We start from the raw sequence: 26,979 nt of genomic DNA on the forward strand, positions 1-26,979 counted from the left end.
AGTTTACAGGAGAAAACTCCAGTGACACATTAAGACTGATGAGTTTTTGTTGTTTTGTCTTTTTGCTTGAGAATTTTAAGTTTCTCCATGAGAGAAGGTGTGTATCTCAAAATTCCTGTTAGCATTTCCTCTTAGACACCCTCAAAGATTACTGGCAGTTTCTAATTTAGCACGATAGCTGTGACAATAAAGCATTGATTCCCTTAGCTCTCCGCCTTCTAAGTGTTGTCAAAGGAGGAAAGAGTTGCCCACCATCGCGTCCAACCCTGGGTAGCACAGACACTGGTTTGGGCAGCCCTAAGGGTATCCCATTGGAGGCAGGAAATGTTCCATTCAGAGCTGAACAATGATGAAAGGTCTTTCAACAAATCAATTCTTTCTGCGAAATCTGTTTTCATATCAAACTACCCAAACCCGGCTTTCTTCCTCTTTGATTTCCTCTTCTTGCAACGCCCTTCCGCCTAGTCTCAAAAACAGGTGAGCTCTTACTCATCCTTGCTCTAAAGCAACTCCCCGGCGTGGTTCCTCATCTCAAGCAGGTAGGTAGGGCCAACAGGTGATTCTCCTCTGCTCACTGCGAGCAGCTGGCGTTTACCACAGCATAATGAGATGACCCACTTCACCTCCCGTGTCTCCCGCTCCCAGCGCGCGAGCTTCCACCGCAGGGACGTTGTCTCCCCTTGCCTTCTCTCTCACACCCCAACTCCGTTTTCATAGTCCAACATTTGGACACGGTTGCCCTGCGATGCTGAATGACTTAAATTCTACTACTTGGCGTCCCTCTGTCTAGAAGCAAATCCCATCGGGGTTCTTCCCCGAGTTCTACAGGAGTTGCAGCCGGCACGCTCGTTCCCGCCAAGAGAGCGTTCAAAAATAAACAGTGGCGGACGCCAAGGAAAGCGGAGCGCTCCTCCTGACGACGCCTGCCTCCTGACTGCTCCAGTCGCCCCACGCCGGCTAGCCGATCCGCCGAAGCAGAACCCGGGGTTCGCTCGCTTCGGAACAGTCGCGCAGGTATGTCTCCAACTCTGGGTCGGGGACTCCGCAAGCTTTTTTTCTAACTGAAGTTAAGGGGGGAACGTGGATTGGAAGGGTTGGGAGTGACGGTTGGCAGGTTCCAGGCGCATCCCGCGCTGACGTGTGCCAGAGGGGTCGCGCGGCCCCTTTCCCTCAGCGGAGCCCGACGACCACCTCAGCCTGCCGTTCCCTCAACCACCCGGGTGCTGGACGCCCCACCCCACCCCACCCCGGGAGGAGAGCCGCCATTCTCGCGAGAACTCAGTTTAGCCTCGCCTCTTAGAAGTGCGGCCTCTCGCGAGAAGCAGCTGAGGAGCCGGCCTGCAACCTGCCCCGGCGGCTCTGGTAGGCGCAGCCGCCGGAGCGGCCGCCTCCACAGCCAAGCTCTGGAGGGATCCGGTTGAGGAGGAAGCGGAGGTGTCGCCGGCCTCGGCCTTTGCTTGCATCCTCCGCGGACGCTCACGGGGGCACTACAGGTGCGAGGGTGCCTGGGCTCGGCTGGGGGAAGTGGGTGGGGGCGGCGAGAGAGGCTGAGCGTGGAGGGGACGGAGGAGGGCGACTCTGGGCGTGAGCGCCGGGAGCGGGACGCTGGTCGGAGAGCGTGGGTGGCGTTGCGCGCTCGTGCCGCTGGCCCCGTCGCTACCGAGAGGCAGGGCTCGGGCTTAAGTTTAGGGGCTGCTGCTTTCGGGGTTGCGAGTCCGGAGGCCTCTCCCCGGGGATGGAGGCGATCCCTTCATCCCTCCTATCCAGGGCAGAGTAATGCCGTGCCCCGCCCCTTTCCTGTCATCTCGGGGCTAACCCAGCGACATCCTGTGGAGGGCGCATCACAATAGGGGATGAGGCGGTGGGTGGGTGGTCCTCCTTGGGCGGAGGGGAGACTAGTAACTGCCGCGTGGTTTTAGGGCTAGGACAGTTGTCACCTGTGGTAAAGCTTTGTCTCGCCAAAACTTGCCCGGAGAGGGTTCGGAATCCTCGAGAATGGGATGGAGAGAGGGAGCCCCTCACTGTGTACTTTGATGGCTGTGGGCCGGCGTGAGCGCCCCTGGGGCTCAAGATTGCCTCCTGCCTTTTTGTCCTCAGTGTTGTCAGTGTGTGTGGTGTGAGAAGTCACCAGTCCAGACATGCCGAGGCTAGGGCTTCACCTGCCTGGAAATGATTTCACAATTTTTACCTTTGAGTCTCCGTGGTTTTTATTTTAATAATCTGAAAAAAAGCGCAGTATATTGGTTTTACTTGGATTAATACTGGCCAAAAGAAAGTATATGAGAGTTACTTTTGAAAGTGTCAATGGCATCTAATGAATTTCGGTAACATTTCTCAGAGTTGATGTGCTAACTGGTGTTTTTCTAGGTGGATAAGCAGTCTGGGGAAGGGAGGCTCTCAAGTGTGGAGTGTGTGTGGTAAGGAGCCACGCGCTAACACGGGGTTCCATCAGGAAAGCTTTTTGTGTCTCCACACTGTTTTTTGAGTACTTGCAGTTTTTTTTTTTTCTCACTCTCAGAAAAGCTTCCAGATGGATTTTTTTTTTTTTTTTTTGGCTTTCTGTATTTTATCCTTATACAAGTCTGAATTTTGTTCTTCACCCTTCTAAGCCTGGTGGATTTATGATTATTAACTGAATTGCAAACCACTGTGGTTTGCCTTGTGGCTTTTTGCGTTTAGTTAGTGTCAAGTATAGCAGTGATCTGGAAAATAGGCAACTTTCAGAGGGATGCATTTGTAATACATTCATTTGCCTTTGGGGATCAATCAGATAATGAGAATGAAATGTATTAGTTTATGCTTTCTCTAAAAAGCAACATCCGGTAGTTACGTCTACCTGACCAGTGTCGTGACAGGAATATGGGCTCAGTCTTCTCAGGAGTGAACAGGAAAATTAGAATTTTGTGTTCAGGTTTCTTGATTTTTAAAAAAATCTTAATTAGTTGACTTAAAATGATTTCATGTGGCCCAATTAAACTCACTTATAACCTGTCCTCCAATTTATGAGCTCTGTTATAGGTCAGAATTAATGAATTTTATAACTAAAAGAAAAAGTAGGTTTATAGCAAGCTTGAATTTCAAGAGGACTTGGAGGACATGCCGTCTAATTGAACTGGGAGATAGGATTAATAGCCTCTAAATATAGTGGGACAAATTGAACTGGTGCTTCTACAGTGGTCCCTTTTTTGTGATGTTGTTTTCCATGGCTTCAGTTACCCATTTTTCAACTGATTCAAAAACATTATGTGGAAAAGTCTAGAAAGAGTTTTGTCATCATCTCAGATTGTGTGTAGTTCTGGATAGAGTGTTGAAATTCAGCATTTGACTGGTTCGTTGGTTGAGCATGTCTACTCTGTGTGGTACTACACCTGTTGGTCACTTGCTTATCATACTGTCTGTGTATGGCAGTGCTTATGTTCAAGTATCTTTTATTTTAACAATAGTTCGAAGCATGTAAGTGGTGATGCAGACTGGGTGTCCCAAGGAGAAGATTTTAAATGTTTCATTTAAGTGAAGGAGTAAAAGTTCTCAGTAAAGGAATAAATACACAGTTTGCAAAGACCTAAATGCAGTAATGTGAAGATGTTATTATGATCATTCTATTTCATTGTTAATTTCTTGCTATGCCTACTTTATATTATTTAAACTTTTTCAGTGTGCATGTTGGAAAAAACATTTGTTCCATACTCTGGAACTTCCAGCACCCAGAGCATATCTTGGAGTATATTTACTTTTAATATTTTTTAAAGATTTGTTTATTTGAAAGGCAGATTTACACACAAAGAGAAAAGAATTTTCCTCCACTTGTTCACTTCCTAAATGACCGCAAAGGTCCAACCTGAGCCAATCTGAAGCCTAGAGCCTGGAGCTTTTTCTGGGGGCTCTCATGTGACACAGAGGCCCATGGATTTGAGCCATAAGCAGGGAGCTGGATCAGAAGTGGAGCAATGGGACTAGACCTGGCACCTGTATGGGATGATGACACTGCAGGCAGAGGATTAGTCATATGCCACTGCACCAGTCTTGTAGCTTATTTTTGATACCCTGTTTTTCATGATTCTTAAGGAAATAGAATTCTAAGAGGATTCAGAAAACAATTTGTCATTTGTTAAGTATTTGAGTTAGCATTGTTTGCTTCTTTTTTGTATTTTTTTTACTCATGTATATACTTTCATATTAAAGTATTATAAGTTTTTCAATTATGTTTAGAAAGGTACTGAGAAATTAATTTTTAAAGATTTAGTATTTTTAAAAGATATTTTAAAAGGAAAGACAGATTTTACAGAAAGAAGGATAGACATCTTCCATCCGCTGATTCACTCCACAAGTGGCCCCAAAGGCATGAATTATACCGGTATGGAGCTAGGAGATTCTTCAGGTCCCAAGGTGTAGGGTCCCAAGGCTTTGGGCCATCATCTGCTACAAACTCTTATTAACACACAGATGAGGAAACCTCAAGGCCAAAGTCATAGGATAGAAGAGCTGAGATCTGAGCCTAGTCTGCCTACCTGTCTGTTTCCTTGTTGCTTACATTGTATTTTGTTCTTTAGAGTTATTGTTATTATTTAAAGATTTATTTTTCATTGGAAAGTCAGATTTACAGAGAGAAGGAAACAAAGAGAGAAAGATCTTCCATCTGCTGGTTCACTCCCCAAGCGGCCTCAATGACTGGAGCTGAGCCAATCAAAGCCAGGAGCCCGGAGCTTCCTCTGGGTCTCCCCTACATGAGTGCAGGGTTCCAAGGCTTTGGGCCATCCTCTACTGCTTTCCCAGGTTCTAAGGGAGCTGGATGGGAAGTGGAGCAGTTGGGACACAAGCCAGTGTTCATAGTGATAACGGTGCTTGGGGTGGACAATTAGGCAATTGAGTTAATGTGCTAAACCAAGAGAGTAAAATTTATAAAATAGTAAATTGGAAATGCTTTTTGTATTGATTTTAATTCAGAATTTTAATGTGTTTATCTTTGGCATTCTTTGTGAAATTGCACTTAATGTCATATAAAATTGAACGAAGTATAATATTCCTGGTTGTGGGATTCCCTATCCCTCTTCACCCCAAGATCTTGGAGTATATCTTGTATGCATAAATAGGGGTTACTGTAACATTTTTTTAAAAGATTTATTTAATTTTTATTGGAAAGGCGGATATACAGAGGAGAGACAGAGAGGAAGATCTTCGTCCAATGATTCACTCCCCAAGTGAGCGCAACGGCCAGTGCTGTGCCAATCCGAAGCCAGGATCCAGGAACTTCATTCCAGGTCTCCCACGTAGGTGCAGGGTCCCAAAGCTTTGGGCCATCCTTGACTGCTTTCCCGGGCCTCAGGCAGGGAGCTGGATGGGAAGTGGAGCTGCCGGGATTAGAACTGGCGCCCATATGGGATCCCGGGCCTGCAAGGCAAGGACCTTAACCACTGTGCCATCGCACCGGGCCCTACTGTAATATTTTAATCATGGCTATAACTGAAGAAGAAAAAAACTTTCTAGATGCTTATAATTTAATTATTTGATCAAAGGTGATTAGATTTCTTCTTAGGATTTGTTTAGACATTATTTTATCTTAATCTTATATGTAAAATTTACATTAAAAAGACACCATATGAGGTATCGTAGGATTTGAAAGTTTTTATTGTAATCTGCTATACCATCCCACATTGTTTTCCAAGACATTGATGACTAGAAAAAATGATTGATCCATTCGTTTACAGATTGGGGGTGGGAACGAACGTTAGCAAGGCAATGGGATGGGGCAAGTGTGGTACAATGCGGAACTCTTGTGCCTTTGCCTAACATTGCCCATAGAAACACTGATTTAGGTTAGGTCTTTCTTTCTTTCTTTCTTTTTTTTTATTTTATTATTTTTTTTAAGATTTATTTATTTATTGGAAAGTCAGATATACATAGAGGAGGAGAGACAGAGAGGAAGATCTTCCATCTGATGATTCACTCCCCAAGTGAGTGCGATGGCCGATGCTATGCTGATCCAAAGCCAGGAGCCAGGAAATTCTTCCAGGTGTCCCACAGGGGTGCAGGATCCCAAGGCTTTGGGGCTGTCCTCGACTGCTTTCCCAGGGTACAAGCAGGGAGCTGGTTGGGAAGTGGAGCTGCAGGGATTAGAAATGGTGCCCATATGGGATCCTGGTGTGTTCAAGGTGAGGACTTTAGTCGCTAGGCCACGCCGCCAGGCCCAGGTTAGGTCTTTCTTGTAAGAGGCACTTTTTATTTATTAAAATTGGAATATTTTAAAAATAGATTTTTTTACATAGTAGAACTTACACATAGTATAAGTATAGTTATTATACATAGTGTATCTTATACATATTAAAACTTAATGACACTTGTGGAAATCACCTTTGTAGAATTCATTTACTCATTATATGAAGTTCTTTAATCGCATAGTCTGATTCATACATCTGATTGTAGGGAATGGAACTTCAGGCTTTAGTGAGGTAGAGCTCAGATATACAGAGCACAAGGTGAATGTCCTCCCTGAGGGGAAGGATGAAGGAGTAGGCTAAAAGTATTTGCCCTTTATTTCTGAATTTATCCTGATTCGTGCAAAGACTGGACAACATACTTGCTTTGAGAGTTTACACAATAGGTTTTCTTCATTTTAGCTCTGTCTAATTAGTTCAGGTTAGGATAGTATTAATTTTCTTGTTTTTAGAAGAGATGTGAAGAATGAGCTGTGTATTAATTTTGTTAAGGAGTTCCTGTTAGAGAGTTCTTTGTTTTTAAAGATTTTCAAGTTTATTTTTATTGGAAAGGCGGATATACAGAGAGGAGGAAAGACAGATTTTTCATCCACTGGTTCATTCTCCAAGTGGCCATGACGGCTAGAGCTGAACCAGTCCGAAGCCAGGAACCCAGAGTTTCTTCCGAGTCTCCTATGCGGGTGCAAGGTCCCAAGGCTTTGGGCCATGCTGGACTGCTTTCCAAGGCCACAAGCAGGGAGCTGGGTGGGAAGCGGGGCCGCCAACGCCCATATGGGATCCTGGTGCATTCAAGGCTAGGATTTTAGCCATTAGGCTACCTTGCCAGGCCTGTAATTTCTCATTCTTAAGATAGACATTCTCTGATCATCTGTGTGGTAAATGTTGCTGAATATGTTGGACTCCTAGGAGGGGAAAGAAAATGGAAAACCTATAGTTTTAATAGGTTATGTTTACAGACAAAGGGAGAACAAGCTTTATTGTGTATTTGTTTTAGTCATATTTTTATCTTTATATTTATTTTTTGTTTGTTGCTTCCTAACTAAAATTAATGAGGAAAAAGACAGTAATGAATTTTTTTTTTTTTGCTGGAAGAATAACTGCATTTTAATTATCCCTAACCTAAAAATTCAAAATCTAGAACTTTTTGAGTAGCAGTATGCCTGTATGATTTTTTCAGTGAATGCCATCTTTATTTCAAGCATGAAGTTAGTTAAAATGGCATGTAAGATATTTTAATGCCATTTACATAAGGCGTGTAGAAAACATGAATTTCATGTTTAGACTTGTGTCCCATCTATAAGGTAGCTCCTTATATAGATATTCTAAAATCTTAAATTCCTGAAATCGGAAACACTCAAATCTTAAGTTTTCAGATTCTGAATTTTTTTTAAATATGGGATATTCAGCCTCTATAAAGGTTTATTTCTTTAATAGAATATTAAAGTTCAGGTTAATGTTTTACTTGCTTAGTATGGTTAGCTCTGTTTTTCTTGGGATCCTTGAAACTAATACCTGCAAAGAAAGTCAGAATATTAAACTAGTGGATGGAAGACGAGCAATCAGAAGTCAAAGGGATGTTCTCTCGAAGAGGATTAAGAGTCTTGGTTACAAAGCCATAAAAATACAGTGAACCAAATATAGATTGAGGATCCCTAATCCAAAAAATCTGCTCAGATCTTGAATTTTCTGATTAGGGATGCTCTAAAGATAGTCTGTGCCAATATTTCAAACTTTGAAAAACTCCAGTTTCTAAAATCCTTCTGGTCCTGGGCATTTCAGGTAAAGGATATGCAACATGCATTTAAAATGATAGAGCATAAAGAGGGAAGATGTGGTGTCAAATATTTGACTGAATGTCACCATAGATTTCTGAAGATAGAAAGGTATCTTTGAGATAAAAACATCTCCTTTCACTCCGTTAATAATATTCTGTTTAAAAATGTAGAGAGATTACATGGTACAGTCATACCTTGATATCTGCCTAGGATAGGTTTCAGGACCCTTTTAAATGCCAAAATCCAATACCAATATATGCAGTTTACATGCCTTACATAAAATGTTGTAGTATGTACAAATGCCAATACACTGTCTCCCATGTATTTTAACCTGTAGCGTAGTTTTACTGTCTAATCCTTATAACTATCATGGAAATAATCGTTTGAATATATTGACAGGCTGGAGAATATTGAAGTGCTGGAGAAGATCCCTCTAGGGGCCTTAAAGGCCCCCAGCATCATTTGGTCTGGTCTGTGAAGGCAGTCCTTGGAAGGGCTGAAAAGTCAGTAACTAGAGCAGATTAATTTTTAAGTTGATTTTGTGTGGCCTGCAAATGACGAATAGTGTCGTAAATATCCAAATGATCCTTGGTAGAAAGAAGTTCACCACCCCCGTTAGAGAATAGTGACAACAGAAGTCTGTGGGTGTTCATTATAGACAATTATTTCCTCCAGAATATTTCTATCCTTGGTTAAATTAGTTGATGTAGAACCTACAGAAAAGGAAGGCCAATTACATATTATCTTTGGAGTTCAAAGTAATGGTCTATAGATATTTTTTGTCAAAAATTGCAATTTTTATTTAGCTGAAGTAAAAAGTCTGCCATAATGAATCACTGAATAAGGAACTACTTGATTAGAAATTATGAATACTTTTCTAAGAACATTTTAAATTATAGTCATACTTTGCTGTTTGGAATGTATTTTTTTGTGATAGTATATTTTTTGTGATAATTATTTCCAGTTACAAATTTATATATAGGTGTGTGCATATACATACACACTGAAAAATTGGGACTGTTCTGTAATGACTTATTTTGAGATATTAAAATCATATATGAGTTTGTTGTATAACTTGTAACTAAGAATTTCTTGGAAACTGTTTTTCCTGTTATATTCTATTCTATACTAAGTTGTATTTATTTTATCTTTGCCCTACTATTGAAACTTTAGACCTTTCCTGATGTAAATGATTTGATAAAAACTTTTCAATAATTTTTTAGAAGAATGGTGGAATTCTTATGTCAAAGTATGACTCTCCAAAATAAATTTAAACTCTCCTGAACTTGAGTACCCATTTTCCCAGAACATATGCCATCAGTGATTATTAAAAATATGTATCTTTGATAAGTTAAACACCTGTATTTAACTTAGGTTTCTTTTTTCTAAAATTAATTTATTTATTGGAAAGTCAGATATACAGAGAGGAGGAGAGACAGAGAGGAAGATCTTCCATCTGATGATTCACTCCCCAAGTGAGTGCAATGGCCGATGCTATGCCGGTCCAAAGCCAGGATCCAGGGACTTCTTCCAGGTATCCCACAGGGGTGCAAGGCCCCAAAGCTTTGGGCCGTCCTTGACTGCTTTCCCAGGGTACAAGCAGGGAGCTGGATGGGAAGTGCAGCTGCCGGGATTAGAACCGGCGCCCATATGGGATCCCGGTGTGTTCAAGGTGAGGACTTTAGCTGCTAGGCCACGCCGCTGGGCCCTAACTTAGGTTTCTTATGTTGTGAGTGAATTGGGTAGATTTTTATTTTTTGTGCTTTTTTTTTTTCTTAGATTATTTATTTGAAAAGCAGAGTTACAGAGAGGAGGAGAGACACTTGCAGAGAGATCTTATATCCACTGATTTTTCTCCCCAGATGGCTACAACAACCAGGGACAGGCCAGGCTGAATCTAGGAACCAGGAATCAGGGGTTTGTTCTGGTTCTCCCACATGGGTAGCAGGGGCCCAGACTCTTGGACCATCTTCAGCATCTTCAGTTCCAGGCAGATGCTGGAACTGAAATGGAGCCATCTAGACAAACATTGGCATCACAGGTAGCAGCTTAATGCTCTAAGCCACGGTGCGGACTCTCATCATTAGTATTTTTGTGAATTGTTGGTTCATAAATTCTGCCCATTTTTTCATTATGGTGTTATTAAGGCTTTCATCCTTTAGATTGTGAAAATTTTAGTTTTCTGTTTTTTTTATGCATTTTATTATTATCATTTTATGATACAGTTCCATAGGCTCCTGGCATTTCCCCTATCCCCTCCCCAATTCCCTCTCCCCCAAGTTTTATGTTTATCTTTTATAACTCACATCTGCATGTGGCATAATTAATATTTCTTAAAAACTAGTCTGAATTCAAATCTGTTTCTAATGCCTGATGGAGTTTCCACTAGTCACTGGTGAAGTGTTAGTGTAAAGCAACCCACGTGGGGCCCTACAAAGGGTCCTCTTCGGCCTGGTGCAGCCCTGGATATTGGGACCATTTGCGGAGTCAACCGAACACATGGAAGATTTCTCTCCGTTTCTGCTTCTTCCTCTGTAATTTCACCTTTCAAATAATTCTGAAGAAAAAAAAATGTTAGCATAAAGAGGCTAGTTGTACTTTCCTGCTTTATGCATAGCCATTTTGCTAGATATTTTCTTTTGAGGTTTTGTGATTCCCTCTGTTGTCTGAGAATCAGATAATATTTATTTGTTTTCTTCTGTGCTTTTTGTACAATGTACTTTGAACTTTTAGCAGTCTGTAATTTGGGAGAGATAAGAAGTAAGGAAGAAAGGATCCTCTCATAGTTAACCAAGTAATGTTTTAGCATCTTAAGGTATTATCTGTCTTTTAGTGATCCAAAATTCCAGTGGTAACACTTTCCATTTTTTCAGATACAGCATTTTGATAGATTGTGTGTAAAGATTAAGAGGAAAATATTGTATTGTGAAAGAAACACTGAATTTGACTTTGGAGATTAGGTTATTCATTGGCTGTTTGATGTTGAGAGTGATATAATCCCTTTAAGCCAATCTAATTTTTTAGAAAGGGATCATACCCCTTCATTTGGAGGATTGATATGTGGGTTAGAATAGATGAAATATGTGAAAAAAACTAATTTGTTGCCTAAGGCCTCCAGAAATAGATGCTGGTGTGTAACCACATATATCCTGCTTGAGATCTTGGACCAGAAGTAGAATAGCTGAGACTCAAAATGGCACTCGAACATGGGATGTCAGTATCATAAGCTGAGACATAGCCTTTTACATCACAACTCTAGCTCATATCTATTTATTTTGCTTTTCTTTTATGTCATAAAATGTGAAAACTATATAGTGTTCTTTACCTGTATTCCCACCCCTCACCTATTGACTATATTTTTAGTGTTAATCCCTGTTAGTATATGGTAATCTTTTTTACTGTGTTTCTTATGGATGCATAGAGCTGTGGTGTAGATACTAGTTTCGATCCTCCAAATCTTATGTTCCTGGGTGAAGAGGGGAAAACCTAGTCTGCTTGAGATGTGAAGGTGAGGCCTTGTAGGCATGATTTAATTATGTTGGTTTTATGTGATATGACCACGTAGACATGGAGAAGGAGCATACTCCTCAGCTCTTTGCTTTCTGATTTGCCATGTGCTTGTTTCGCCACACATGCTCTTGCCATTGCTAGCCTGAAGCCTCACCAGATGGCCAAACCAATGGGGCTTGAGCCATGAGCTTCATGAACTTCATCTTGAGCCATGAACCTCTCAAGCCAGAGCCAAAATAAACCGGCTTCCTTCATGAGAAGCATGTATTAAAAGTGTTCAGTTATAGTAATGAGAAGCTAATAACAAAAAGTAACCTGTTGTGTGTATGCCCATGTAGAACACTAATTAGGGTGGGGATGGTTGAAGGGTGGGGGAAAGTGGATGAGACAATTGCTTCCAATTATTTTCTTTCTGTATCTGGGGAAGGCGAGAGAGGGGAGGAGAGGGCTGTTCTCACCAGCTTTACTGCATCAGTACCCGGGGATGGGTGACAGCCAGTTGTCATCCTAGCATCCCCACTGTGGAGCATGTTCTGAGGGTACTGCTTAAGTAATTTTGATAGTTTTGTTCTGCTGTTGATTCATTGCTCCAAGGTTCATTGGTTGATGTAGACCACCTTAGAATCTCTACTTGTCCAGATACTTGTGTCAAAGTTTGGTCGGGAGATTTGTCCAATTTGTTCTGCCTTGCATGCTCTGCCATGGTACTCATGGCCTCGTGAGCTGTCATGTCCCCCATGTGCATCTGGGCATGCTGTCCACCACATGGGTTTCAGTGAAGAGGAGGCCCAGTTTTAATATAAGCATTCTGAGGTCAGGCCACAAATACTTGTGATTTTCCCTGTAGTTGGGAGTTTTGAGTCCAACAGTCTTCACTGGGGGAGTTGCCAAAGAAACCTCTCCTGATGTGACCCTAACCTGACTTTTGTGTGTGCCAGCCAGTGTAGGGTCCAGCACATCTGTCACCTACATCTGCCTACACACACGCTGATCGGTTCTGTTCCCAGCCCCATCTCCTACATTAACCAGTGGATGCTGTGGCCCAGCCTAACCCTGCCCACCAAACACAGCCTTCGCATACATCCGTAGGAACTACAGCCTAGTTGGAGCTAACCCCAGTAACCCCACAAGGCCTGCCCCCAGCCTCGGTTCTCCTTGTGTGCCAGTTAGTGTCATGGCCCAGCCTAATATGTCCCACCCACTGCCCTGACACTGGTGGGTACTGTGACCAAGTCCTGCAGGGCAGAATCCCCAGACATAACTTTTGTGTGCAGTGGTGAGCTGTGATTGATGCCAGTTAGCCCAGCTCAGGTCTTCCACTGGGCAGGTGTTCCGGACTGACCCTGTTATGTCCTCTGGCTTTCTCCTCTTCAAACCACCAGCCCCAACCACCTCATTTACTTGTACTTAGTGTGACCCAGTCGATGTAAGTTCCCCAAGGGGTCATTCCTCACCAGGAATGTACTTCCTCAGTGGTGCCCTCACCCACATATCCCCAAACTCCACTCCCAGGACAATTCAGAGCCACCACATCTGCAGCTGAGTCCGCAGGGGCCGCGAGCTTGATCTTCCGGTGTCTGCAGCCAAGGTGCACTCCGGCCTGGGCCAATGAACTCCTTGATACATACTCCAAATTGTTTGGAATTTTGCCATTACAAATAGTACTACACTAAATATTTTGTTGATAATTTGTATGTTGATAGATTCTTATTGTGTATCTGAAATATTGTTAGATATCGGAAAATACTTTTCAGAGGGATTATATTATCTTTTTAAAGGTTTATTTTTTGTCAGTTTTTTAAAAAAAAGATTCATTTTAATTAATTAGAAAGTCAGATACACAGAGAGGAGGAGAGACAGAGAGGAAGATCTTCCATCTTCTGATTCACTCAAAGGCTGGTAATAAGCTGAACCCAAGCCAGGAGCTAGGAGCTTTTTCTGGATCTCCTGTGTGGGTGTAGGGTCCCAAGGCTTTGGGCCACCCTTTACTGCTTTCCCAGGCCACAAGCAAGGAGCTGGATGAGAAGCAGGGCTGCCAGGACACGAACCAGTGCCCATATGGAATCCTGGCATGTGCAAGGCCAGGACTTCCACTGCTAGGCTACTGCGCCAGGCCCAGATTAACTTATTTTTATTGAAATGGCAAATCAGATTTATGAGCAGGAGAGACAGAAAGATCTCCCATCCTCTGATTCACTCCCCAAATGGCTGCAGCAGCTGGAGCTGAGCTGATCTCAAGACAGGTGCCAGCAGCAGCTTCTGGGTCTCCCATGCGGGTGCAGGGTCCCAAAGGATTTGGGCCATTCTCGACTGCTTTCCCAGGCCACAAGCAGGGAGCTGGAAGCTAAATGGAGCAGCTGGGACACAAACTGGCACCCATCTGGGATCCTGGCACTTGTAGGGGGGATAATTAGCCATTGAGCTGTTGCCCTGGGCCCGTAATTATTCTTTCATCATTTCATCAGCAGTATGATAATATATAGAGAATGTTTCTCTGCATTCTCACCAACAGAATATATGGTCAAAATTTGAGAGTTAATTTGCATTTCGCTTAACAGTGAGATTGAGCATAATCTCACATATAAGACCAGAGCAGTGCTTTAAGATGTATTCATCTTTACTTGAAAACCAGAGTTACACAGAGAGGGAGCTTCCTCTGCTGGTTCACTCCCCAAATGGCCACTTCTGCCAGAGTTGAGCTGATCCAAAGCCAGGAGCTTCTTCAGTGTCTCTCAAGTTAGTGCAAAGACCCAAGGCCTTGGGCCATCCTCTGCTGCTTTCCCAGGCCACCAGCAGAGAGCTGGATCAGAAGTGGAGTTGCCGCGACTTGAACTCTAGTGCCTACATGGGATGCCCCCACCTCAGGCAGAGGATCGGCTTGCTCTGCAACTAAGTGACCTCCTCGCAGAAGTTTTTGGTTTTGCATGTTCAGATAGGAATGGCTTTGCTTCCTTTCATATTATAAGGGAAATCACCTTGTATTTTCTGGTTTTAAATGATTTCAGTTTTTATAGTTAGAATTTTTATTCTTATGATCTGTGAATTCATTTTGTTTTTCCAGATGTTTATGTTGTTGTTTCAGTACTTTGTTTTCATCAGATGACATGAGAGAATGCTTTGGCACATATCGCACTTCTTTGTGTTTTAGGGGCCTATTTCTGAACATTTTATTCTGTTTACCGGTTGTCTGTTCATGTTCCACAGGCTTTTACTTACTATAGTAAGCTCTAATTCCAAAATTTTTAATGTAAGGAAAAAAAATTTTTTATTTTGTTAAAATGAAACTCTACCTGTAATACTGAGACATAAGATGGGCAAAGAGTTTCTTTTGTGAGCTAGTGTTTTCTCAAGGTAGATTTTAAATTCTTTAAAGCATTTAGAGGAAAGGACTTTGGAGAGGTTTAGATTCTGCTGATCTTTGTGCTGGCAATATGGTGGCTATCTTTAAAAAGGAAAATGAAAATTATAGTTCTACATTTGTATTTAGTAACAACATTTCAAGTACCTAGTATGTAGCAAGGAGGTACTTTCTAGACATTGCACATATAGATCATTATCACATGAAGTTCTATTGAGTGCAACTGTAGTTTGTACAGAACTGAAATCCTGTATCGCGCCTTTCCTAGCCTATTAAGTTGATAGCAGATATACAGATAATCATAACCTGAAAAGAGTGGAAGGTAAGAGTAATAACTTGGTTAAAAAAAATGGAGTAAGGCAATGCTTCTGTGAAAAATAGCATTTTTTATAAAGTATATTGGGGGTGAAAATACTGTTTAGAGTTTAACTTTGTTTAAAGAATGGTACCTCCTAGTAAGGTAATCTCTTTTAACTTAGTCACATCATCAGCTTACAGGAGCTTATACTATATAAAATAAGTGTGTCAAGGTGATTTGCTTCAATGTGTTTCCTAGTTTTGAAGGCAGTACTAGATGGCCACAGTAGATCAGGAAAATAGTATTGTAAGTATAGGAAACAAAACACTAAGATTTTTCTTTAGAATATTAAAAAGTAAGCTTGTTAGTAAGTTTTTAAAAGCTAAAACTATTAACAGAATCTAGCTATTTGCAGTGCTAATCATCTAGTATAAGTACTTGTGGATGCCTGAAATTTTTGAAGATTTTTAGACATTGGCACGTTTGAGATGGGCAAGAAAAATAAATGAGAATCTTTCTTGAAGTATTGACACCTTGATTCAAGCAGCAAAATTTGAATGAAATCTATGGAAGTATTATTTTTTTTTTAGAGATTTATTTTATTTTTATTGGAAAGGCAGATATACAGAGAGGAGAGACAGAGAGGAAGATCTTCCGTCCGATGATTCACTCCCCAAGTGAGCTCAATGGCCGGTGCTATGCTGACCTGAAGCCAGGAGGCTCTTCCAGGTCTCCCACGCGGGTGCAGGGTCCCAAAGCTTTGGGCCGTCCTCGACTGCTTTCCCGGGCCACAGGCAGGTTGCTGGATGGGAAGCGGGGCTGCCGGGATAGAACCAGCGCCCATATGGGATCCCGGGGCGTGCAAGGTGAGGACCTTAACCACTGTGCCACCACACCGGGCCCTGGAAGTATTATTTCAACTGCCACAAATTAGGGAAGGATAAACCTTGACAATTGAAAGGGCTACTCTATGATATAACTAGGCATCAGAATGTTTTTGGGAAACTTGGAGCTCTTTTGATAATATCTTAAAAGTATTTACAGGAATGTTATACTTTTTCTCCTTTTATTTATTTAGATTTAGTTTATTTTTCTTTGAAAGGCAGAGTTACAGTAAGAGAAAGAGTGAGAGAAAGAGAGAGAGAGATATTTTCCATTTGCTGGATCACTCCTCAGATGGCCACAGTGGTCAGAGCTAAGCCTGTTTGAGGCCTGAAGCCAGGAGCTCCCTTGGGGTCTCCCATGTGGGTTCTGCGGCTCAAGCATTTGAGGCAACCTCTGCTACTTTTCCAAGCCATCAGAAGGGAGCTGGATTGTAAGTGGAGCAGCTAGTACATGAACTGGCACTGAAATGGGGTGCTGGTGCAGCAGAGGTAGGTTTATCCTAGATGTCATGGGGCCAACTTCCTTTATTCCTGCTTCCCTGGTAGGTATTTTACTAGAGCAAGAATTGGCATTTGAATTATTATAATTTTTGCTCATGTGAAGATTCACGTGATTGGTGCTATTTGCCACAGCTAAAATGTGTAATTATATGATAATAATCTTTAAAACATTTTTTACATATTATTATGATACAGTTCCAAAGATAATATTCTTTTAAGATAAGCAACTAGAATTGAAACATTCCTTGGAAATCTTAGTAGTTTGTATATCCTCTATACTCATAATTGCTAAGTAAAATGCACGGTCTTCCATCTTAAATAGTTAAAGTATTTTGAAAAACTTGCTTATAACTTATGCTAGGCTGTGGGAACAAAAAACAAACCATACTTTTTCTTTATTCTAGAGTCTTATGGTCTAATGGGAGGCTTAATGCAGAAACATTTTGCTAATGCATGCTTGTTGATTATATGTTAGCAATCCAAAAAAGTAAAGGACCAGACTTAAGCAGTATGATTAAGGAAGGAATCTCAGTGCAATGGTTTAATTGGCTAATAATCCTCCACCTCCAATCACCAGGATCCCATATGGGCACCGGTTTTGACTCATATCCTAGATGTTTAGCCCTTTGCCTGTGACCTGGGAAAGCAGTAGAGGATGGCCAAAAGCATTGGGACCCTGCATCTGTGTGGGAGATCTCGAAGAAGATCCTGGTACCTGACTTGAGATCAGCTCAGTTCTGTCCATTGTGGCCATTTGCAGAGTGAAGCAGTGGATGGGAGATCTTTCTGGCTCTCCTGTTCATAAATCTGATTTGCCTTTCCAATAAAAATAAATCTTTAAAAAAAAGATTAAAGAAGGAAAAAATTTCTAAAATAAAGTCACCTCCACATGCTTCATTATTGATCTCTGTGGTATTTATCATTATGAAAACACTGTGTAGAAAAATTTTAGCAGTAACAGGGCCAGCACCACCATGACATAGTGGGCTAAGTTTCTGTCTGCTTTGCTAGAATTCCATAGGGAACTGGTTCAAGTCTCAGTTGTTCTACTTCCAATCTAGGTCTTTACTGGTTGCCGGGAAAGCAATGGAAGATAGCCCAGGTCCTTGGGCCTTCTGAACGCACATGGGAGACCCAGAAGAAACTCCTGGCTTCGAACCTGCCCAGTTCCTGCCATTGTGGCCATCTGGGTAGTGAACGAGTAGATGGAAGATCTGTCTTTCTCTGTAACTCAGCCTTTACAACCAAAATGAATTTGAGAGAAATTCAAACAGTAAAAGAGGGAATACAGTAGAAGAAAGTCCCCCTGTAGATTCAGCAACGGTTCATAACTTCTTAGTGATATTTCTAGACTTTATCTTCAATTAACTTCTCACTTAGCAGTGTTTTTCAGATTCACCCATGTAGTATGTGTCAGAAGATCATTCTGGTTGCTTGCATATTGAATCATTACATGCTGTCTCACTGTTTCTGCAGGTTCATTTTTCTTCTCAATCTGCTATTGTGTCCACCTGTTTTTTTTTTTTTTCATTCTAGTTGCTATTGTTGGTAACTAGAACAGAATTTTCTTATTTATTCCCATAAGTTTTCACTAACCTACCTAAATTCCTTTTCAGGCATCACTTTCTTTTCCAGAGATTTTTTTTGGAGGATAGATTTTTTTAATTATTGGAATATATCAGTAATGGGTACTTTCAAAAAAGATTTATTTATTTTTGTTGGGAAGTCAGAGTTATGGAGAGGAGAGACAGAAGGATCTTCCATCTGCTGGTTCACTCCCCAGGTGGCCACAATGGCTTCATCACGGTATTTGTTGGGGAGAGGGAAGGCATTTAGCAAATGAACCTCTAACTAAATTTGCTGAAACTTTTGTTTGTTTAATAAAAGATTTATTTATTTTTGTTGGAAAAGCAGATATACAGAGAGGAGGAGAGACGGAGAGGAAGATCTTATGTCTGATGGTTCACTCCCTAAGTGAGCGCAACAGCTGGAGCTGAGCCAGTCCTATGCCAGGAGCCAGGAGCTCTTCCAGGTCTCCCACGCGGGTGCAGAATCCCAAGGCTGTCCTCGACTGCTTTCACAGGCCACAAGCAGGGAGCTGGATGCAAAGCAGGGCTGCCGGGATTAGAACCGGCACCCATATGGGATCTTGGCGCATGCAAGGCGTGGACTTTAACAGCTCTGCTATCACGCTGGGCCCCTCAAACTAAATTTGAGATTCTGCTCTTATCCAGCTGTAGTTTTTTAAGAGTAAACTCTTCTTTCATTATTATTTGGTTTGGGACACTTCCAGTGCTTTTAAATATAAATGTAAGAGATAACATATCTGTGCTTAAATATTTTTTGTAAGAGGCTTGCATGATCGATCACTTTGCTTAGCTTCATTAGTGGTAGGCTCCTCTTTATCCTTCTAATTTCCTTTTCCTTTAATTGCTTCTATTGTTGCTCTGTTCCTGTCGTCATGATTTGTGTACCGCCTAGTCTCTTGAGTTCCTCCAGTTTTTTATTTTCCCAAAAGTGATTTCATATTGTCAGTTGATTCATGAATTTGTGTTATACTTCATGGAAAATAATAAAAAATAATTTCTGGTCTTTTAGAAATGATCTAAATTCAAAATAATCTAGAACTCATCTCTCCAAAGACTACAGCAGTGATTTCCCCTTCTCTTGGATATTACTGTCCAAAAAAGGGGCAGGGGAATAGTTATGACAAAATCTTCATAAAAACTACTCCTTGGACACTGTTTCCAGATAGTATTAACTAATAGCAATGATCCAGGGAAGGATTTTTAAAAACAACATAAAAGACAGTTTGTTCTTACTGTCAGTCCGAGTGCTATAACGATTTAAACCATCCTGTATTGTTATCCTGTCTCATATATGAGAAATCTGAAAGTTAAGCTTAACTTGTGATATTAGTCTAATCCAAAATTCTTTCCTGTGGACCAAAGTAGCAATATAGGAACAGATACTTTGGTTGCTTGCTTTAAAAAAAAAGAAAAAGATTTATTGTATTGGAAAGTCAGATATACAGAGAGGACAGTCAGAGAAAGATCTTCTAGCGCTTCTTCCGGCTCTTTCATGTGGGTACAGGGTCCCAAGGCTTTGGGCCATCCTCTACTGCTTTCCCAGGCCACAAGCAGGGAGCTGGGTGGAAAGTAGAGCAGCCAGGATACAGCTAGGGACCATATGAGATCCCCGTGGATGTGAGACAGGGATTTAAACTAGGCTACCATGCCAGACTCTTTTTCCTTACTTTCAGTAGATGTTAAGTCGTGACCATTTTATGACTTTGTACATCTCATTGAGATTTCAGTCTAACCCATGTCATTGCACAGGGTTTTTCTAGTGGTAGGGTGAAATTATACCTTGCAAACAAACTAATTCAAGTGTAGTGATAATGGTTATTGCATAAAAGTTCCTGGTAGGTACTTGGCATGGTAGCCTAGCGGCTAAGGTCCTCGCCTTGCATGCACAGGGATCCCATATGGGTGCTGGTTCTAATGCTGGCAGCCATGTTTCCCATCCAACTCCCTGCTTGCCTGGGAAAGCAGTGGAGGATGGCCTATGTTGTGCCCAGATTTTGAGATCCCCCAAAATCACCAGGAGTCTGAAGTTGATCCAAGTGCAAGAAGATGGTTTATTCAAGTTTGGCATGTCCGAGCTTGGGTTCTTGGTTGAGAGCAGGTAGCCAGCAGACCGGCTGGGACCAACATCCCTTACTGGAGTGTGGCCCCGAACAGCATATTCATAGGGTTTTTATAGAGGTGGTCCACAATAGCTTGGAAAGGGCAATTCACAATAGCCTGCAAGGTGAGGGGAAATACCACATATTCCCTACCTCTTGACTGGACAGCCCATGCCTCCAACAACTAAGGTTAGCACCCACTTCATTACTTGGAGCCACCTGTAAGATAACCAGACTTAGGTGGGCCTTGATTCATGAGAGTTGGGACCTGTCAGTGCTGAAGATCACATAGGCTGCTTGGCCTGCAAGCTCAATACAGTTTCTTAGTAGCAATGAGCTGTGAGCAAATGGTTGGGATTTTGATACTGAGATTCCTCACCCAAAACCTTGGGACTCTGCACCCACGTGGAAGACTTGGAAGAGGCTCCTGGCTCCTGACTTCGGATTGGCTCAGCTCCAGCTGTTGCGGCCCCTTGGGGAGTGAATCATCGGATGGAAGATCTTCCTCTGTCTCTCTCTCTCTTCCTCTGTATATCTGACTTTGCAATAAAAATACATCTTAAAAAAAAATAAATAAAAGCAACTGTGGTAGGTGAAAGAGGGAGAATGGTGAGAAGAGCAAAAGGCTACAAACCAAGAGTTGCTTTTTGCTGGCTGGAGAGCCAGATACCCATGTGTGCGTAGAAGAGACTCATGAGGAGTAGCCCAGAAAACCCCTTGAGCCAGTTAAATGTCCTAAGGGAAATCTTCCCCATATGGGAAGAACTGAAAGGGGGAGATGGACACATGGAGTGAATGAATCGTTTGAGATTGCTGACAAAATACAAGCACCTAAATGTTCACACAATTAATTCACTACTGACTATACAGGAATTATTGTGAGGGACTTAGAAGAAAGGAGTGTGAAAGACTGGAAACCTGAGGATCGCATGATAAGCCTCCTTTTTCAGGAATAAAAGAGAAAGTGTACCACCTAGAAGAGCAGAAAAAATAGTGGGTACAATCACCCTGAAAGTTTAAAAGATTTTGTCCTTTTGAAATAAGATCTAAACAAAATAGATTTTATTTTTGCTTAATATGTAATAGATGTTGGGGACTCAAGTGTCAGATTTTGATGAAACTTTTATGTGAAGACATTTAGCTATAGGAAATGGAGAGTCATTAGAAGTTTTTAAGAAAGAGAAATACAGAGTTGTGGTAAGGAGGTCAGCCAAGAGGCTTAATGAAGAGGGTGTAAGTGAAGGCAACAACCATATGAATGAGTAGGGAGAGGAGTTAAGAGGAAACATTTGAAGTAGATGTGATGTGTGGAAATGAGAAGGGAGTGAAGATTTCTTCCAAGTTTTTGGCTTTGTGAGTAGTTAATGTGGGAGGTTAAGATAAGGAGACTGCTGAACTTGGGGTACTTATTAGAGAATTCAGATAGCGATCATAGAAACAAATTATATGAGGGTACTTCAGAAAGTTTGTGCAAAATGGCAAGAAAAGGTAAGTTTATTTTGTTGCCAATATTTTGAAGTCTGCATGTCATTTTTTCATAATACACATTTTCCATGAACTTTTTGGGCATCCCTCATGTTCTCTGTAAATCCTGATGTTCTTAAGGTTTGATCCTCATTTCTTTTTTTTTTGTTTGTTTGTTGTTTCCCTGGACCCAGCAAGCAAGAGACTAGAAGGGAAGATGGAATCCTAAAAATCAGCAAGATTTAATGGGGATGAAGGATGGAATAACAGTCCAAGGAGTTGAATAGAGGTGCTACAGGTAGGAAAAGGATAAATGAGCAAGTGGCCTATGGAATTATAGGGGATAACAAAGCAGGAAGGTGGGATAGGGGCAGTAGAGCTGGAACATTTTCTCACAGTTTCTGCCACTCCTGTGTGGTAGCCATATCACTTTACCTATCTATCTGGTATATCCACTTTTCCATGATGTGCCTGCGTCTCATCTAGAACCAGGGAGGAGGAGATGCTGTGATAGTCATATGGAAATTAACTCCACATGGAGTTGCCATGAAACCCTAAAGACTACCCTTTTTGTGTGTTTAATAAAGAGATGTAATATAGGAGTGGTCTTTGGCTGTGGGCTACTGGGCTAGGCATATGGATCTTTTGTCTTCTCAATCTTTGCCCCATTCATGATGGATATTTTTCTGTGTGGGTGGCCCACAGTCATGTGTAAATGTAGTTTTACTTTCTCTTGTTTAAATAAATTCTGCCATCACTTGGATATTGTATTTATGTCTCTGCTTTGAATTCTTATCTTTTTGGGGCAGTAACTTGGGAGAAAGATTAGGATCTTTGGACTCAAAACAATAATAGGATGAAGTTTTTGAGGAATAATGTGTGACTTGTTTCAGAGTTTTATGAATTCACATAGTAAAGTAGGTAATCTGTAAATGCCTGAGTGAATAAATAAAATCATAAAAATATTATGGCATAGAGAATGATTAAAATTAAAGAGATCAATAGTTTTTATGCTACTCTTAAATACAAAGTGGTATATATTGTATGCTAGGTGCCTTTTAATTATTTATAGTTAAATTATAGTTCTGTGATAACATAGGTTATTTCTTTTCCCCCAAATCTCAACTTGATTTATGCTTATATTATTATCACTATCTGAAAGGAGAAGTTGGAAGATTATTCAGATGATGAAATGTAAATTTATAGACAAATGAAATGTGAATATGATTTTTCAGTAGACTTTTCAATGACCTTCACCGGAACATTCTTTCTTGTGGCTTGCTGTGACATAGATGCTCGTTGATTTCAGCATGATTAGGAAAACGTTGATATTTCCCTGCTGATAGGTGTGTGTTACTCACTGTAATGGGGGTGGAAAATATGTGAATTTGCTGTGTTCGTTTGTTGTGCTTTTACTTTTTGGGACATTCCTTTCGTGTTTTAGGACCACCCTTTCATCAGTGGACTTTTTTGTGGCTGTCCTTCAGAAAAGTATCTCCCTGTTCATGTTTATATCTTTTGTTTGTTTCTCTATTGGTGACTGCATTTTTTTTTTGCTCTCTTTTGCATCTCTGCTTTGTTCTTATTTTATTTTTATAAGGTTTTGTTTTTTTGTCCTGGTGCATTGGCTCAGTGGCTAAATCCTCATCTTGCAAGTGCCAGAATCCCATATGAGTGCCGGTTTGTGTCCCGGCTGCTCCACTTTCCTTCCAGCTTCCTACCTGTGGCTTGGGAAAGCAACAGAGGATGGCCCAAATCTGTGGGATCCTGCACCCACGTGGGAGACATGGAAGAGGCGCTTGGCTCCTGGCTTCAGATCTGTTCACTTTGGGAATGAATCAGTGCGTGAAAGATCTTTGTTTCTTCTCTCTGGAAACTGCCTTTTTTTTCTTTTTTAAAAAAGATTCATTTGTTTCTATTTCAGTGACAGATTTTACAAAGAGAAGGAGAGATAGAGAAGGTCTTCTGTTCACTGGTTCGCTCTGTAAATGTCTGCGTTGGCCGGAGCTGAGCTGATTCAAAGGTGGTAATTAGGAGCCTCTTTCTGGGTCTGCCACATGGGTGCGGAGCCCCAAAAGCTTAAGCCATCCTCTACTGCTTTTCCATTCCATAAGCAGGGAACTGAGGAAGTGGGATGGCTGGAGCTTGAACTGGCATGCATGTGGGATGCCAGCACTGGCAGGCAGAGGATTAAAAGGCTATGCCACAGCCACATAGGTTACTTGTAACACCTGATTTGTTTTTGATGACCTGTAAGGGAGTAGATTTCCTTTTCCAAGGTGATTCAGAAAGCAGACTGCATATCATTTGTTTGGCTATTTGAATCATTGTCTAGTTATTTATTTTCTTCCCTCCCTCCTTCCTTCCCTCTCATTCTCCTGTGTACTCTTCTTCATAAATTTATTAAAATATCATTCTAAATTTTTTTCTTTAGGTCAGCACCATGGCTCAGGCACCTCTTTACCTTCAAGCACTGGCATCCCAGTGCTACTTTGTGTCTTCACTGCTCACTTCTAATCCAGTTGCCACATAAAAATAAAGAAATCTCTTTAGAAAATGTAAAATTGTATTTGGAAAGAAGTACTGAGAGGAAAATTTATAAAAGAGCAAAATTGTTTCTGTAAAGCAAAAGTGTTTCTTTTACTTACTTTGCTATAGATTGAAAATTTTTATGCATTTATCTTTGGCATTCTTGGTAAAAATGTACTTAATTCCATATAAAATTGAGGAAAGTTTAGTATTTCCCAATGCTGGAATTTCCCTTTTTACTTTTGTGTCCAACTGCCTCTCAAGTTCCTTCCACTACACTCAGCTCCAAAAAGTATAGAAAGTAAACAGGAGTGGGTGTGAGGAAACCTGGATTATGGTGCAGTTTATGAGACTGTTTGAATTTATTTAGCCTTAGTTTCTCTTTTGATGTTTGCAGTCTTTAAAGGTCAAATCTGATCTGTTTTCAAATAGTCTTATTTGAAAAGTCTTTTCAACATCAAGACTTTATTCTTCTCAGTGAATACTTTTATTTTTTTTTTAAATTTATCTATCTATTTGAAAGACAAAGTTACTCAGAGAGGGAAAGATCTTCCATCTGCTGGTTCACTTCCCAAATGGCTTCATCAGTCCCCAGTGGCAATGGCTCAAGTAGTTGGGGCATCCCCCCGCTACAGTAGTGGGTACATGAGCAGATAGCTGAATCAGAAGTAGGGTAGCCAAGATTGAAATTGGCACTTATGAGAGGCTCAGTTCATAGGCAGTCGCTTAACCCACTGTGCTGCAACACTGGCCCTTTTTGTAGTGAATTCTCTTTGCTGTTTGTAATTCAGCCATCTACCAGAATTGTTGCCTTTGACAGATGCTACAGCTGTGAGGATATTTTCTGTTTTGTGTATGGGGATTTGTAATGCTTACCTTTTAAGGTCATTGTGAAGGTTGAACTAGGCAGTGGGTATATTTTAAAAGTGTGTAGCTCGAGGCTGTGGCTAAAGTGAGTTTTAAAAAAATAGTTTCATATAATTACAGTAGAAATGATAGTCATAAGCCTTTCATGAAGGAATACATAATTATGTATCACATAGACAAAACATGTAATGGTAGTTGAATTTATAAACAAATATCAGTAGGTTCATATGCGTTTATATTTCATCAGAAATGAAGTTGCTCTTAAATTCTTTAATTGGGTTAAAGAAATAGTACCGCTGTTATTGGGTCTTACTAGATGCTTTATTAAGTATTTTGACTTTTAGTAATTAAAATTTCACTTGAAACATGTTTCTTATCTAGAAGAATCGTTCTATGTAGTTCTTTTTACCTTTTTGGTCCTATTTTGGTATTTGGAAATAGGTATTCTTGTAATAGTTAATTCCTTTTACTGAAATACAAATATCAGATTACTAAAGTGTTATCCATGGATGGCAAATTTAATAGGCAAATCAAAGGGCAAGTCCCTAAGAAAGATTTCTTGAACTTATTCTCATGCAATTTGTGGCATTTTGTCTTTAATATTTTATAATCTTCACTGCAAAATATGTCACAATAATGCAAGTATGTTAAATTCTGTGACTTTTATTTGGCATGGACTAGACTGAAAGGTCACCACTGCTCTTTTACGTGGGTTATAGGTGCTCCATGTGTGCTTTCAGAGCAGTAGTTTGAGGAGACTTGACGTGGGATGGCAGGCCGGCCTCATCCCTATGACAGTAACTCCAGTGATCCAGAAAATTGGGATCGGAAATTGCATAGTAGACCTCGTAAACTTTATAAACATTCAAGGTAGGTAGAAAATACATATTTCATGTATCAAAGATCTGTTAAAATTGCGTTTGATTATGGCAAATCCTATGAGAGGCCAGGGGCTTACTTATAAAACTTTATCAATGGTTATATTTATCCTTGAATAACTTAGAGAAATATTTCTTTTTTTAAGTTCATTTATTTGAATATTTCTGCCTCTAAATGTTAAAATCTTACTTCACTGATTAAGTTCTGTGATTGCTTTAATTCGGAGCTGCAGCAATGACAGGTTAGATCTTTAAAACTTTTCTAAAAGGTGCTTGTTTCTTACTCTTTGTATTTTGAGAGGATTATACACAGTGAATTTTACGTTTTTGTCAGTATTTACTTCTATGCATTTTTTTGTTATGTGACTTTAACTGTATTCTCCTCCTGGATCCTCATTGGAAAATGATATCTGAAATGACTACTGGTTCATTCAAAGCTTGGTACCTGTAGTGAATTTCATTTTGTAAGTTTCAGTTCATCTGTTACTTTTTAAGCTTCTGCTATGTGACTTAATGAGGAATATCTTGTTTAGAATGCTTTATGATCTGGTATTCTAAGATGTTAATTGACAACCCATAAAGCTCACCTATAACAGGTATGTAAGCATGTTTTAATAGAGGATATTAGAGGATATTATTGAATGTATTACTTAAATGTAAATTTCTTCTGATCGTTGGTAACATAATACCATTTTCCTTGAAAAAACATGCCGTGATGTTGAAATCCTTTTTGTAATTTTCAGGAAACAATTCAAGTATTTTTCAACTACAGCTAGAAAATTTCAATAACTGGAATACTTTTAAGATCTCCTAATAAGACATTCAACTTTATTGTAGACTTTTAATGTGATAAAGTCTAGAATGTTAAGTTGACTTTGTTAGTTTATGCATACATGCCAAATGCTATTGTCAGTGTTTTTAGTTTGTTTTGTTTGAGTACATGTGTTTGTGTTTGTGTGTCTTGCAGGTGAGGCTGTAGCTTTTTTCTATTTCATGCATAATTGTCTTTGAGAAG

The 26,979-nt window shown here is 40.6% G+C and overlaps 1 protein-coding gene across 3 annotated transcripts in view; it reads left to right on the top strand.

The window, feature by feature from the left end:
- Positions 1–1,348: 1,348 nt before the first annotated feature.
- Positions 1,349–26,979, top strand: part of BTBD10 (BTB domain containing 10) — a 62,930-nt gene continuing 37,299 nt past the window's right edge. Inside the window, exons 1-2 of one of the 3 annotated variants that reach the window (XM_040989096.1) lie at positions 1,349–1,493; positions 21,885–21,988. Coding sequence is in view for 1 of the 3 variants with exons in the window: in XM_040989095.1 (XP_040845029.1) it covers positions 25,856–25,956 (101 nt within the window). In the remaining 2 variants the exon portion in view is untranslated. Of the gene's footprint in view, positions 1,494–21,884; positions 21,989–25,476; positions 25,957–26,979 lie in introns of those variants that run through there. The other 2 variants (XM_040989097.1, XM_040989095.1) reach the window with 2 other exon arrangements.

This window comes from Ochotona curzoniae, unplaced genomic scaffold (genome assembly GCF_017591425.1).
Source record: "Ochotona curzoniae isolate NIBS_2020 unplaced genomic scaffold, NIBS_Ocur_1.0 contig_517, whole genome shotgun sequence".
Taxonomy (NCBI): Eukaryota; Metazoa; Chordata; class Mammalia; order Lagomorpha; family Ochotonidae; genus Ochotona; species Ochotona curzoniae.